Below are 14,345 nucleotides of genomic sequence, written 5' to 3' on the forward strand. Positions count from 1 at the left end.
GCCTATGGAAGGAAGTCCCACTCCTTAAGCAATGGCTTGCGATGAGCGGGCGAGACAACAAGAAAAACGTCCAGTGGACAGCCCGACACGAGGAAGACGTTGCGCATGCTTATTTCCACTACTACACAAGTCACTTCGACCAGCCGTTCCTCCGTGAAGCCTTCGCTCAGATTCCCCACGTCCTGCAGATTGATGACCACGACATGTGAGTACTACTTTAACACTTGAAACATCGGCATTTACTGATAGACAATAGCTTTGACGGTTATGGTTCATACCCCGACTATATGCAGTCCTCGCCTATGTTTAAGAATATCGGCAGGATCGCGACGGAAATGTACCTCCTGTTCCAACATCACACTACCGTCGAGATGCTGCGGAATGTCAGCACCGATCATGATATTTTTACCATCACAGGCACAGGCTGGCATTTTGTGAAGTACTTGGGTCCGGCCGTGGTTGTTGTAGGCCCTGACTGCCGGTCTGAACGGACCCAGGCCCAAGTGATGGCAGGCCCAACATATCAGGGAATCTTCCCCAAGGTTGCTACACTGCCTCCTAGTGTACAGCATTGCATTTGGATGGTCTCAGTGCCACTTGTATATCCGCGCTTAGATACCGTTGAGAGTCTTGCTAATACGATGGCTGCTGGCAAGAAGGCTGTCAATACGACGTACAACATTCTGGGCAAGGTGACAAGCTCAGTCGCAGGCGTGGTTGGAGGCAAAGACGTGGTGGCGCAGGGATTCTCACAAGTCAAGAAGGCGGTGGGCAAGACCGGTCTTATGGGCAACGTTCTTAATCAGTTCGGTGAACTTGATATTCAGGAAGTACTCAAGGACATGTGGACTCATGACACCAAGGATCTGGAGAGAACGTATTTGATTCGAACTCTGCAAGGCATATCGCAACAGAAAGGAATCCGAATGACATTCCTTTCTGGAGGTACGTCGAATTTTTCATGATATTCTCAAAGAAACTAGGCTAACATTATTGTAGACGTCAACGCTTCAGGAGCTGGTCTAGTTCACGACCCAACACACCCTGGCGATCACAAGACCATGTACCAGATTATCTCATCGCCTATTGTGGCGGCACCCCAGAGTAATTATGTCCTCAAGATGCTACACAACCAGAAGACTCTATATGTACCTCAAAACGGAAAGAAGTCGACACATGAGGTATCTGACACAAAAGAGGACATGATGGAGATTTTCCACTCCGATGCCAGTGGTGCTGCGCGAGAGCTTAAGAAGCTGATGGGCCGACGTAACTACGTCGCATTCGTTTCGTACGACCAAGACGCTGCCGCCGCAGTACCTCAAACGCCTTTCAGCCCCAACCCAAGCCTCAACGGTTCACAGCAGGGTCTGTCCAAGGTCAGTTTGGCTGTTGACTTCGTGGTACAAGGCGATGGCGCCTTTACAGCACCAACCAAATACGGCCCTGTCATCATCCCTCATTTGGAATATGGCCGATAATGTCGTTCATATATTTGAAAACCGGATACTAGCGACAAGCCGTTTGGCAGTGGCATTTATCATATTTACTGCATATATAGCATTTCTACGATATAATGAAGATTTATACATCAAAGATACCTTTTTCATTATGATTTTTGCCTAGCATTTCAGCCTTATCAATAAAACCTCGCCTATTGTAAAATCAAAGGTGACAACTTGTTTCTTTCTTGGTCTCATTTCTATTGCAAGTGCGTATATGCTTTTAGTTCGTGCTCCCAACACTAGATTGCACGTTTAGACATCGAAGAGCTCCTTAAGGATGCGCATGGTATCCTCGGGGCTGGTAACAGAATGGCCGATAGTCCTGGAATCGGTGTAGATCTCGTAGTCGTTGCCGCCCTCAAAAGTCTTGTCACCGAAGAAGTGAATGTTCTTGTAGGCAATGCCATCGGGCTTCTTGGCCTCGTTCTCGAGGTGCTTGAGGCAGTAGGTCTTGTCCCAGCCAGTAGGGAAGACGTCAAAGGAAATTTGTCCACCAATGGAGAAACTGTTGTGTATTGGTCAGCTGTTAAAGCTCATGATGGCGAATAGGGGTAATGCAACATACGTGAGGCCGAGATGACCGAATCGCTCCTTAAGGACAGCGACAAACTTCTCGCGGACCTTGGCGTCCTTGTCGTACTTCTCGAAGTCGTTTCGTTCTTGTGTGCTGGCGTTACGGCCGACGGGGCTGATGTTGATCATGCCGTTGCGGAACTCGATAAAGGTTCCACGCTTGACAGGAATGTCGAGATCGGCGATGTAGTGGAGGACAAAGTTGGCGAGCTCCTTGTATTGCTCCTCACCAATGAACTTGATGAAGGTGTTTGAGTCGAGCGGCTCGCCGAGCTTGAAGGCAGTGAGGCCGTTCTCGGAGAAGCAAAAGTCGAAGAGAGCGGTGACGGGCTGGCCAGCGGGCTTGCCCAGCTGCTCCTGTTGCTTGGCGAAGTCGGAACCGCCGACGAAACCGACGGCGCACTTTGAGCGAAGTCTCTGGAGGACGGCAAGAATCTCGGGGGAAGCATCCTGAGGAGTTGTCAGCGGTTTGTAGAATATCAGGGGTCGATTGAGCTTTGACGTACCAGACGCGCGGGGGTGAGGGTGCCGTCGACATCAAAGAGGCAGATGGTGTCCTTGAGAGGGCGCTCCTGAAGAGGAGAGTACGATGGAGGAGCGAGAGACATTGTGAGAGTTGTGGTGTGAAGATGGTGTTGGAAGGGGGAAAAAAAAGAGAAATGGGGGTCACGATAATATGAAGTACCTGAGTTCTTGGTGTTGAGGAGGGGACCAAGCCCGCCAACAGGAGGGGGTGGGGCAAGACTTTGCGATGCCAGGATGCACACCCAGTACTATCTAAGCTAAGATGCGGGGCACACTCAGGTACAAAATAGCTACTACTGAAGAAACCTCAATGGGGAACTTTGCCTATTAAGATTACAGTAATACTCAATCAACTGATGACAAGTGTTTTTATATCTCAATTGAATAATTGGGATATGTTAGAGACGAGCCACCAACTCTACAGAATTTGCAAATGAGAGCAGCAAGCTACTTCGCCATATTCAAAGTCGCATTTATACCGCTAACGATTAAAGGTTCCATCAACTATTGTAATTAGAACGACAAGGTTCCTGGGAGCTACCTAATAATGAACGAGATGAGATGAGAAGGCGACAAGGTTTGCTCGAGAATACATAGTAGCATCGTACAATGGGAATTCCGACAAATGGAATATAGTTTAAACAACATCATTTGGTTAGGTACTGTGTTCTTCTTTAAACATAGGTACTTCCAACCTGCTATCATGAGATCCCCCCACAAGCGAAATCTATAGTGGCGTCTCTCTTGTTGAGTCTGACCGCCAAATGCACACTTAGACTAGTTTGCAGCATGGGTATCCGTAGTCTGGGTGAGTTTAGTGAGTGGTACAGAGTACCAAGAATATGAAATCCAATTCGCTGATAGTCTTTACTCGTGGTATTCGAAAGTTCGCATATGTATTGTCATTCCATATATGCAAGTATAACGAATAAAGCCGTGTTGGTATATATTCTAGCCTAATCGTATCAACATCCAATGTGTACAAAGCCGTTACCTATATATACTCCGCTGCGTTTATGCCACCTCGCCCCAAGCTCCAGTAACCTCGATAATAACATTTACGACTGTACTCACTGCCCAGAGTGTAATCAGTCCCCATCCAATCTTGCGGCTCAAGATCCACTTATTCATGGGCACAACAATCAATAGCCCTACCAAAGTCACCAGCAACGTTATAGCTGAGATCATCAAAGTTCCGTTGACTTGAATGCGGTAAGGTTTGTACTTGATGGGGAGGGAAGGGTTTTTGTGATGCTTCTTGTTTGCTTTCTTGACCATCATCATGACACCTCCGATACCAATGCCGAGCAATATATTCAACATCGGGCCACCAAAACAAGCAGACCTAGATAGCTTGTCAGTTATATCTTTCGGCGAAGCACATCAATACTTACAAGGCCATGACGGGGTATCCCAGTCGTGCCACCGTAATGTCGGCAACCAAGTCTCCCACGCTGTTGCCGGCAGCAAAAATTGTAAGACCCAGTAGCGCTTCCGAAATATTCAGAATAACGCCGACTGTCTTAAGAACCCCAACGACCTCGCCTGCTATAGTCGAGATCCAAGCAATACTAATAATGAACCCCATGAAGCAGAGCATATAATGATAACGAGGTGGCCTGTCCTCCAATGTGAAAACAATCAAACCTCCAAGGAGAATGAGTGATGCAAGAAGGGTGTAGAGCACCATCCGGATTAGAGTCTTGTGGGGACTTTCCTGGTCTTCCAGAGTGTTGGCCCATAGAACCAAAACGGCGAACTGAGGCCCGGTGAAAAGCTGGAGTGCCACGAGCCACCGATTCCAGCCTGTGCAGTCACCTCTAGCACTGCTAGAAGAAGGAAAATCCGAAGCAGGCTTGGTCACGATCGCTGGTGGCCCTAGAGACAGATGCGGGGCGGTCGAATACTCCCCCCCAGCGGCATGTGCTGAGGAAGGCGGAACAGCAGACCCTAAATAACTGCTACCCTGGCTTACATGAGAACATCTTCGATAACGCTCCCATTCTGTCTCTCCTTCCGGCTCGATTGACGAATGCTCGACCGACACGGGTGGCGCCATATGCCCAATCCCGTGATGGCTATTAGCAAGGTCAACGATCGTCTCAAGGAAAGAGGACTCGCCATCTGTTGTCGCTGAGTCGACTACTGGCAAGGTGATTACCAGAAGAAAGATGCTCGGTACAGAAATGGCACTGACAAGCTTGTCCCACGCCGTCTTCTCTTTCCAGCCTTGCAATGTAGGAAACAATGTTGCCAACACTATGTGAGGAGGCGGTAGCACAGCATATGGCCACCACCTTACAGGGCGGGATGGCACATCGACCGTCAACTGCAAGTCGGCAAATGGTGTCTCACGACCTCCTAGGCCCGGCACTACGGTACTGGGCGACACTCCTCCCGGTGACACAAAAAACTCAACTGGGTCGTTGTGATAGTTGGGTGTGAGCAGTGCTGGCGAATCAGTGTACATAGGGAAAGGTTGGTTCGGAGAAGATCGATCGCTACAGGAGCTGCGACGGCTTGGACTCGGGATTTGCAGGTGAAGCTCAGGAGTCGGGATTTGTCCTCTCACACTTTCGCTGGGAGCATCAAAGGTGGTCCCACTAGGGCCGACGAGTGGTGCAGCCAGATTTCCCCCAACAGTGTGTGATGGGCTCGGACTTGATGCTCTTGTACCGCTGGCTGTAGAGCCGGGAACTGACAGGCTACTTTCACCTCTATCACGACTTGGGATACGTAGATCAGAGTGAGAAGCTGTTCCCACAGGTTGATCTCCTGAAGAGAGTGCTCTGTTCCTTCTGGGCGCATGCCCATCATGTCCCGAAGCTGGCCGGCCGTCTGAACGAGCTGCATCTGAGATAGTTGCCGTGGTTTGCCTTCGCCTATGGATGTGATAGTCCGAGTAACTTCTTCCTGGAATGGTGGACAGTTGTAGATTACCCTCACGCTGCAGCTGAGCTAGCGCGGACCGAAATTCGAGCGCTCCAACGAGACTGGGTCGAATAGGGGTCATTGTGTTTCTCCGGGTTCCACGACCTCGCAACACTCGCATGCTGCTGTTGACCTCGGCTGCAACCATGCGGTCATGGTCCTCGCTTGACATGTCGCTCTCGTCTAGTTGCGGTGTGCCCTCCACCTCGATCCTAGGCCCCGCTTCAAGGAGTGAAATGTCAGGCGGAGTAGAAACAGCAGTGCCAGGAGCCGAACCAACGTCGTCTACATCATCTCGATACGGCTCGCCAGCAAGCTCATCCCCGGAATGGTAAACATGGCTGCGCGCTTCCCCTTCTCGGCGTTGTCTGGCTTTGCGCCTCGTCGAGCACCAGTGCCATGTTACAACAGTGACAACATATACTGCATAGTAACCGATCATGGCCCAGCACTCCCAGAGGTGTAAATGGCCATCAGCCAAGAAAATCATGGTGAAAACAACGGCAAAAATAAAGAAGCAAATATCGCGGGTGTATGTTTTTCGATCGACACGGAACTCCCTCACGAGAGCCATAGACCCAGCAACAACGCCAGTGATGAAACTTGCAGCTCCTATCAGCTCACCAACGGCCATGCTAGCACTGTTAGAGCCCATCGCAGCAAAAGTGCTGAATACGTCGGGAGACCCATTGCCGAATGCTAGAAATGTGACGCCTGCTAGACTCTCGCTGAGACCAAGAACAGTAGCGATTGTGCTCAAGTTGACACTGAAGAAATCACTTGCAGCAATTCCAATGGTGGTAAAGAGGAGACCAAGCCAGGCAACGAGGATGCTGAATGCGATAGGCCGTACGTTGCCGAAAGCGCAATAATAGAGTTCGATATAAGGGACGAGTCCGGCGTCGTCGTCTGTGCAGTATTTGCGCACAAAAGCGCATTTGTCTTGAGCATCATGAACTTGGTTGCACTCGGGGGTGTCGGTGGAGGAGCTTCGCTTGAATAAGTGATGAGGATCGGCGGCGTGATTGGAGCCAGACTGCGCAAAGGTTGTGTGCGACAGGAAAGAATATGCGGTTAAAATCGATAGAAGAAAGACCGTAGTGTAGAAGGGGCGAGACTTGAGTCGACTGCCTCGAAGGAATCGTTCAGGAGCTGTATTGCGACGTCGGTCGATGTCGTCGTTCGGGCAGGCAAGCCTGCGAGGGATGATATTCGTCATTGTGGTGTTGGTATCGTCATATCATAAAGCGGTTGCTAGGAGTGTCATTGTCACTTGGATGCAAGAATCGATAAACAAGAGAATGCAATCATAAAAGATGCTTGTGAATGAATGGGATTCGGCGAGAGGAGGATGGAAGCGAGGAGGGTAGGTTAAATAGACTACCGACCTACAAAGGTACTACCGAGGGACTGGATATCGTGTTGTGACGTGACATGGTCTAACTGTTGCCCGCGTCCACGTCGTCCCTTCGCGATTACCCGAGGCAGCGAAAATCCGACTGATAAATTCCACAGGAAATAAGGACTGTATCACTTTGGTCAGGTACCTACCAGAAACCAGTTTCAAGCGTTTTTAGCGCTTCTTTTGCGACGAGCTTATCGCAAGCTCTACATGACGGTGACGAAGACGGAGACGAAGACGAACACTTAGTACCTCTGGTTAGCGGAGGCCGCCTGCTTAGGTGCTGGTATTCCATGATGCGGATCGGTGAAGTAGTTGCCACAGCCGTTGTGTGAGTGTGGCTCGTCAAGAGATTAGCAGGAACATACAAAACGTACGTATCTGATCCAGTCTAGCCAGTTCAGAGCTGGTAGTGACAGTATGGACTAGCCTAAATGCTAAGCTTCATCACCTGCTGTTGTTGTAGATGGGTTGTCTACCTATATCGAGCTGTTTAATGCGTCTGACTGTACATCGTCCTGTCTCTGGCTTGTTTCTCGTTTACAACGTGCCTGCCTTACGTGCCGCCACGAAGTTTCGTGATGCATGAACAGGGGTGACAAGCTTCATGCCTTGGCAGTTCCCGCGTGGTGTCCGCCATGTTCCGTTTAAGACGGAAGATACTTTCCGCTTATTAACGCTAATAACGCTATCAAAAAAGAGGTACCTAAGTCTTGGAACTAGGCGCATGAGAGACAAAATCCGTGAGTTGACTGGTACTATTGGGAGCACGTTTCTAAGTATTTATTTTTTACACCCTGGAACGTGTACTGGCCGAGCTGGTCGCTTTTGAGTTGTAGATACTACCTATCTGCCAAGATAAGGTTTTGGTGATACTCGTCAGCCACAAAGAAAAACCTCAGGTATCAAGTGAGGCGCAAAGTCGTTACCCCACAAACAACCCACCTACCACTAACAGTTCGCATTATTTTGTTTACTTTGCCAAGGGGGGGCAACACTACGACGACGACGACAAAGACGCGACAGGCCTCGTCCAACTCCGCCCTCTTTAATTAATAACCCACACAAATCACTTTCAAAATGCCTCGTGTTGCTCAAGCTCCAAGATCAGGGAGTGCTAGGGCAAATACTGGCCCCATGACGGCGCCTTCATACATTACACACTCACCGATAAAGTGAGTATCGATAAGCTGATTCACTGGCTACCGCTGTAATATGCTAATGCGGCTATTCAGGATCCCCCTCAACGACGATGTGTCAGAAAAAGGTCAGCGCATGAGCTCTAGAAGAGCCCTTCATGAGAGACAGTTCAACGAAATTAAAAAGGCCGCGACTCCTCGCAAAAGCATGGCTCGCCTCGACGACATGGAAAACGGCGACCCGCAAACACCCCGCCCTGGCCGCGCCAGCAATATTGAGGATGATGAAGTCTTTGTGGTTGGAGGTTCTGCAGTCACGCCTATGAAGCGAGTCCCTCTTCTAGCCAACTTTGAGGAGTGGATGAAGATGGCAACCGACAACAAGATCAATGCGACAAACTCGTGGAATTTTGCCCTTATAGACTATTTCCACGACATGTCACTTCTCAAGGAGGGCGATGGCGTCAACTTCCAAAAGGCTAGTTGTACCCTAGACGGGTGTGTCAAAATTTATACGAATCGAGTCGACAGTGTTGCAACCGAGACGGGCAAGCTGCTGAGCGGTCTCGCCGATAGCAACAATGCCAAGAAAAAAGACAAGGATGGCGAAGACGCCGACGAGAGTGACGAAGAAGAATTGGATGAGGATGGGAATGTCAAGAAGAAACCCAAAAAGAAGGTATGGTTTTATTCATGTGCATGAACTAAAAAAATCCAAACTGACAATTGGCCAGACACAACGATCGTCCGAAGCAACGCTCGCACCCTCGTTTAACTCGCTGCAACTCAAGAAGTTTGAGTTGGAATTTGCCGTCGACCCACTGTTCAAGAAAGCATCCGCCGATTTTGATGAGGGAGGTGCCAAAGGACTTCTTCTGAACCATCTGATGATTGATTCACAAGGGCGCATCGTTTTTGACAGTAGCGACGACAGTGGCGATGCCACCACTCTAGGAAAGAAGAAGGCCAACGAAGACGGCGATGAAGAAGACGATGGTATCGAAGACGACGACGCAGGGGAAGAGCAGTTGGAAGATGACGAGGAAGCTGATGATGTTGAAATCGACCTGGGAGCTCTTGGTGCCAAGTTCATTCCCGATCTATACCGACTCGACGAGCTTGACGTCTGCCCGTCTTTGAAAACGTTTGACCTTGGTGATCCTTCTGGTTCCATGGATATTCCCTTCTTGAAGGCGCCTGAGGACTGGAAGCAAGACCAAGACAAGGAAAAGACGCCTGGGGCATTGGGTGATATTTCTGGACTTGTCATCGATGGTGATGCGCCAGCCGGGTTCGATGATGACGACCTTGGCCTCGGAACTTTTGATGCCGTTGAGGACGTCGCTTTTGGCGAAGGTGGTGAGGCTTGGGCCCGTGAAGCCGCCCTGGAACCACAGATGCGAGTGTATGACGCTGGTTTCGGTGAAGAAGGTGGCGATGGGGATGAAGTCGATGGCAAGGGCAACGGGGAATATATTGTTTCCATGACAAGCGCTCAGCAAGCGGACAAAATGCACGAAGATATCCTCGGGTTTTTCGACCAAGCCTTGCAGAAGAATTGGACAAGCGCTGAGCACTGGAGAATCAGAAAGATCAAAGATGTCAACAAGCCGGCAACTGAAACAAAGAAACGCAAGGAAAAGGAGCCATTCGAAATTGACTTTGCCGCTCCTCTCGACTCGCACACTTTTGATCTCATTTACACGCAGGCTACAAACAACACATCCATCAGCATGCCCAAAAAGGACTGGAAGTCAAAGTCACGCAATCTTCTTCCCGATGACAAGCATTTCAACTCCAAGTCTTTGTTGAATCTTTTCCTCAAGCCAAAGGCACGAATGAACAAGCGACGCACAGGATTCAACTCTCGCACTGGTGGTTTTGGCAATGTTGGCTTGGACAATCAGCCCGAGGGAGAAATGGACGAAGAATTCTGGGCAAAGCAAAAGGCGCCCCAGAACACCGACGACACGGCACCGCCTGGAGGCGACTACGATGCCAACTTCTTCCAAGATGATGGCATGCCATTCCCCGGCGGCGGCGATTTGGACGACGACGACGACCTGGAGTTTGCCGATGCACGCGAACACTTCTCGCCAGGTGTCGATGGCCAAGCTGGTCTGACTGAGGGCGGTGGTTTCACAGCTCTTCTCAATGGCGAGACGGTGACGAACACTGGGGCTTTTGGAACGACGTTGGTCACTCAAACAAGGCGCGTGCGACCAGAGTACGTGCAATACGCCAGAGTAGCCAAGAAGGTTGATGTGCGAAGACTCAAGGAGGAATTGTGGAAGGGTATGGATAACGATATTCTCGGGGTAAGTTATCTATGAAATCAGTACCACTAATGAGCAAGATGCTAACAGATGTTTCCAGAAGCAACCCGAACCTTTGGCATCACCTGACAGCGATTTCAAACAAGATCAACCACTCAAGTTTACAGAAGTCATGAATAACTTGCAAAGTGTATATCCTAAACCGGTTATGGATGATATCTCTACATCCTACTGTTTCATCTGTCTCCTACATCTGGCCAACGAGAAGGGTTTGGTGATTGAGAATACGCCTGGTCTCTCAGAGCTGGAAATTCGCAGGGATTGGACAGCGGAGATCGTTGAGGGCGAATAGTAAGAGTAATTTTACACTGCTTGGTTGTGTCTATGTTTTGGGACATAGTTTACTTGACGAGTCATGAGACACCTGTAGACTTCATTCGAAAGACATCTAGGGAGGGCATGAAAGATACCCTGATGATATCCTGGCGTTGGGGAAGAAGTCGAGACAGGCAATGTTTAGAGCAATTGTTTATATGAAGGACACGACGGAATGAACGATTGGCTACATGTATATATTATATATCTATGTATGTGCACATGTGTGTCTTGGGCAACGGTGTTTTTATTTTTGTGTATTCACGTCAAATTCTACTTAAAGTTTATCGAGTTTTCACCTTTGGTATACTCAAGAACCACATGGCACCGTAACCAATAATTGTCCAGGGGGAACAAGTTTAGATTCCTAGATCTGACTCTTGACTCATTTTAGTCGATGTTCCCCTGGTTCGTTACAGAACCTTAGTAGTTTCGTTGGTATCGAGTCTCCAGACTGTGATAGGCAATGGGTAGAATTATGTTGCATGTACGAATTTCAAAAGGGTATGAGTCGCCACCATGACATCCTTCTGGACTAGGCCACTGCGATAACATTCAACATGTTATTAAGTCGAGGATGCAATGTTGCTGCACACACCATCATCAACTCACTTCACCTTAGAGTCAGTTGCGTTGGAAAGTTACGTACTTTATGGGTCCACTCTTTCTTTTTTTTGTTTTTTTTTGTTATTAGGCGATCCACCCCACACTCCTTTCGTACCTGCACTATGACGTTGGAACGTATTATGATGAACTGGACCCTTATGACGACGTTGAGTTTTGCGGGGAGGAGCCATTGACGAAGTAGGTAGGCACCTGGCTTGGGTCAAGGTTTCATAAAACCTGGTAAGGAAGGACCCTTCCATTCATATTCGAACTGTCCGTTCGCCTTTCCTATTTATTTTATTGCTTTCGATGACTTTTTTTTGCTATGAATCGCAAGTTTCTTCTTATCGTCCTCTCCATAGTATCTACAAGGGAGATAGCAATGAAGACGAGACAAATAAATCGACGACCCTACCTCTTTCACATCCTCCATAACCGCGATTGTAACAGGCTCCGCTCTCGCCGCAATCATCTGCTGGTGGTCTGACACTTGGAAATGCCCTCAAACTCAGTTAAATCTCACGATGCAACGGAATTGTTCACAACTGGAATTAATTCATATAAGATCATGAGATTATAATATTTCATACTGGCTAACCTGGTTTCTAGTCATCCTCCTTTTTTTTGTCCCAGAAAAAGCCCACCAGCCACGACCGAATGATGCGTAAATAGTACGTCGTACAACTGACCTGACCCTTCGAGGGCCTAAACAAATATTCGAATATAAATCATACCCCTCCCGTATGGCCCTGGTTGCTGCTTTTCAAATTCTCGCCAGCCGATTGTACCCAGACCATCCATTCCGTAACGCCAAAAACCTCAACTGCTCAAACCCTTTATCGCCATAGTCATTACGGAGGTATGTATACACACATACCACCATTCGCCCAGGTCCGACCTTGAATTGAAAAGAGTATACATCATAACACGTGGGTATCCAACAATATAATAAAAGAAGGGGGCTTCATCCTCACACATTAGGGCGATCCTTTCAGCATCGTATATAACACGCATATGTCTTGAACATAATCCGTTATCGTCTCCTTAGCGCTGTTCGTCTCGTTCATTCTTGGCGACGAACTCGCCTGCTCTCAGCAAGACACTCATACCATCCAAGCGAGGCCGCAGAGGCCGCTCTTCAATTGGAGTAATGAGATCGGGCGCTTGTGTCATCGGTACATCACCGTCTGTCATGTATTCGTCGTGTCTGGCTGGGGGGCCAGTAGGTGGCAGAGGTTGAGAGCCTTGTAAGCCGTGTTAGCTTAAGCTTTTTTGCAGAAGTCTGCGGTGTGAGGATCAAGTACCATATCCTTTGGGCACTACGCCATGACGAAAAGATGGCCTCGCAAGCGGTGCAGGGTCCGTCGGGCTGGGAGTTGTTCCGAAACCAGAAACAGAAGAACTTCGTTCGAACATCCCCGCGTTGGCAGCAGCGATTGGGGTCGGCAGCGTCTGGTGGTGGGAGAGCAGAGCGTGAATCGGAAGGGGACCTTCGCCAGGTGTTCGTGCAAAACTTCCTGCTGGGCTAATTGATCCCACGCTGCTGGTTGAAGACGGTTCGTGTCGAAGGAGTGGGACTTTAGGCGGAGCCGATGGGAGGACGTTTGGCACCTCGGGTACTGATCTTGGATGATTGGCAGCGACGAAACCACTCGAATACGGATTTCCTTCGGAGCCCGACGATATGGGCATACCTTTCCTTCCATCCTCAAGCATATTGGACAATGACGGAAGATGTTGTTGCTGAGATGTTTCCGCTCCACGGCCACTATCTCGCCAAGACTGCTGACGCGTGGAAGTTTGATGGATAGGCTCTCGAGGACTGCCGGCATCGAAATGGTTGCCCCGGGGAGACGACATGGTGTCGTCATTCGAGTTTGCTTGCGATAGGAGTGTTGGTGTTGTCGACGAATGCTGTGACTCAGCTACCGATGCGATCGAATTCAACCTTTCCCGATAACAAGGCGGTGGCTCGCTCCCTTGTAACCTTTCACTTCCACTTCCACTTGACGTGTTGCCGGGCGTCATGGTGGTGCTGCTACTGCTGCTATGGCGCAGCCGAACAGGGTCCAGTTTGGTCCTCTTGGAAGAATCAGCTAGTCGAGGTCAGTATGTCAGTTTCTTTACTCCATCGATGAACGATGGGTTTGACGCCAAGTGGCTACGAACCTTGAGTTCGTTTCGCTTGCTTCTCCTTGAACTCGTGCAGATATTGCATGTATTTACGGTAGTCGGCCGTCTTCTTATACTCCATCAAGTCTCGGTGGTATTTTTCCTTGTCTGCATTTGCTTGGCTCTCGTATGCTTCCTTTTCACTGGCATTCAGATTTTGCCAGTTTTCCCCTACCAGCTTGGCAATTTCTGTAAATGTGAGATTTTGACTTCTCAAGTCTTCTCTCATTTCTTTGCAGTACTCGTTAGTATCACTGAGCTGACAAAGGGATTGTTGACTTGGGGCGTCGCTTACTATTAGAGAACAGCACATAAGCCGAGGGGGGCCGCTCAGGGGCATTTTCATCAGGCTAATATCCTGTCAGTTACGTGCTTCTAGTGATGCACGACTTTCTTCTCACCTTAGGGTGACGTCGATATTTTCGTTTCGCGACACCATGTCCCTCTGGAGGTGTTTCTGTCCGACTAGGCTCGGGTTGTACGCTTTCAGACTTGACTTCTTCGCTTGTTGGCCTTACAGGGGTCGCCAGAGACGCTGATGGGGATATACCCCGCGCATTGGCTATTCTTCTTTGAAGTTTCTAGACGAATATTATATTAGTTTTTGCCTAAGTGGGCGGTGATTTTCTCCATACCCTACGGTGGCCAAGCTTGACGCCCAGTGCATCTCTGTAGGACAGTCAGTGTAAGTTCCAGGGCCAGTCAAGTTTGGGGGCACGTACAGATCCGACTCTTGTATATCGAGGATAATATCCCACTCATCAAATCCTTGCTCAACGAAGGCGCCGAGATATTGGGACAATCCCAACTCGGCGAAGACCGATTCAAGATCAGAAGACAT

General features: G+C 49.1%; 5 protein-coding genes across 5 annotated transcripts in view; 2 read left to right on the top strand and 3 right to left on the bottom strand.

Moving 5' to 3' along the window:
* The window catches only part of FGSG_13060 (uncharacterized protein), a gene marked incomplete at its 5' end in the record, with an annotated part of 3,473 nt that extends 1,976 nt beyond the window's left edge, over nucleotides 1-1,497 (top strand). The window contains 3 exons of the mRNA XM_011328513.1: nucleotides 131-205; nucleotides 257-945; nucleotides 1,000-1,497. Coding sequence (XP_011326815.1) covers nucleotides 131-205; nucleotides 257-945; nucleotides 1,000-1,481 — 1,246 coding nt within the window. The 3' untranslated portion in view covers nucleotides 1,482-1,497. The remainder of the gene's footprint in view (nucleotides 1-130; nucleotides 206-256; nucleotides 946-999) is intronic.
* A 92-nt stretch (nucleotides 1,498-1,589) lies between these two features.
* Nucleotides 1,590-2,756, bottom strand: FGSG_07113 (phosphomannomutase). The gene is made up of 3 exons (XM_011328514.1): nucleotides 2,585-2,756; nucleotides 2,071-2,528; nucleotides 1,590-2,010 (listed from the first exon to the last, which is right to left on the bottom strand). The coding sequence occupies exons 1-3, from the start codon at nucleotides 2,684-2,686 to the stop codon at nucleotides 1,758-1,760; spliced, it is 813 nt and encodes a 270-aa protein (XP_011326816.1). The 5' UTR covers nucleotides 2,687-2,756; the 3' UTR covers nucleotides 1,590-1,757.
* An 861-nt stretch (nucleotides 2,757-3,617) lies between these two features.
* FGSG_07114 (uncharacterized protein) lies at nucleotides 3,618-6,753 on the bottom strand (the record flags this gene model as incomplete). The annotated part of the gene is made up of 2 exons (XM_011328515.1): nucleotides 3,618-3,948; nucleotides 3,998-6,753. The coding sequence occupies 2 exons, from the start codon at nucleotides 6,751-6,753 to the stop codon at nucleotides 3,618-3,620; spliced, it is 3,087 nt and encodes a 1,028-aa protein (XP_011326817.1).
* A 1,263-nt stretch (nucleotides 6,754-8,016) lies between these two features.
* On the top strand, nucleotides 8,017-11,018 carry FGSG_07115 (uncharacterized protein; the record flags this gene model as incomplete). The annotated part of the gene is made up of 4 exons (XM_011328516.1): nucleotides 8,017-8,111; nucleotides 8,172-8,754; nucleotides 8,810-10,393; nucleotides 10,452-11,018. The coding sequence occupies 4 exons, from the start codon at nucleotides 8,017-8,019 to the stop codon at nucleotides 10,701-10,703; spliced, it is 2,514 nt and encodes an 837-aa protein (XP_011326818.1). The 3' UTR covers nucleotides 10,704-11,018.
* Nucleotides 11,019-12,628: 1,610 nt separating this feature from the next.
* On the bottom strand, nucleotides 12,629-14,345 carry FGSG_07116 (uncharacterized protein; the record flags this gene model as incomplete). Its single annotated transcript, XM_011328517.1, has 6 exons — nucleotides 12,629-13,428; nucleotides 13,502-13,693; nucleotides 13,800-13,854; nucleotides 13,906-14,085; nucleotides 14,140-14,173; nucleotides 14,227-14,345. 6 exons carry the CDS (start codon nucleotides 14,343-14,345, stop codon nucleotides 12,629-12,631), a joined length of 1,380 nt encoding a protein of 459 aa, XP_011326819.1.

The sequence above is a fragment of the Fusarium graminearum genome, chromosome 4, assembly GCF_000240135.3.
Source record: "Fusarium graminearum PH-1 chromosome 4, whole genome shotgun sequence".
NCBI lineage: Eukaryota > Fungi > Ascomycota > Sordariomycetes > Hypocreales > Nectriaceae > Fusarium > Fusarium graminearum.

Bases quoted from the DNA above. Each gene is read 5' to 3' on its own strand.
- FGSG_07113 (XM_011328514.1), bottom strand. From the start codon at position 2,686: ATGTCTCTCGCTCCTCCATCGTACTCTCCTCTTCAGGAGCGCCCTCTC. The intron at 2,529-2,584 runs GTACGTCAAAGC...ACAACTCCTCAG, and splicing joins CCCTCACCCCCGCGCGTCTG to GATGCTTCCCCCGAGATTCT. The intron at 2,011-2,070 runs GTATGTTGCATT...AATACACAACAG, and splicing joins TTCGGTCATCTCGGCCTCAC to TTTCTCCATTGGTGGACAAA.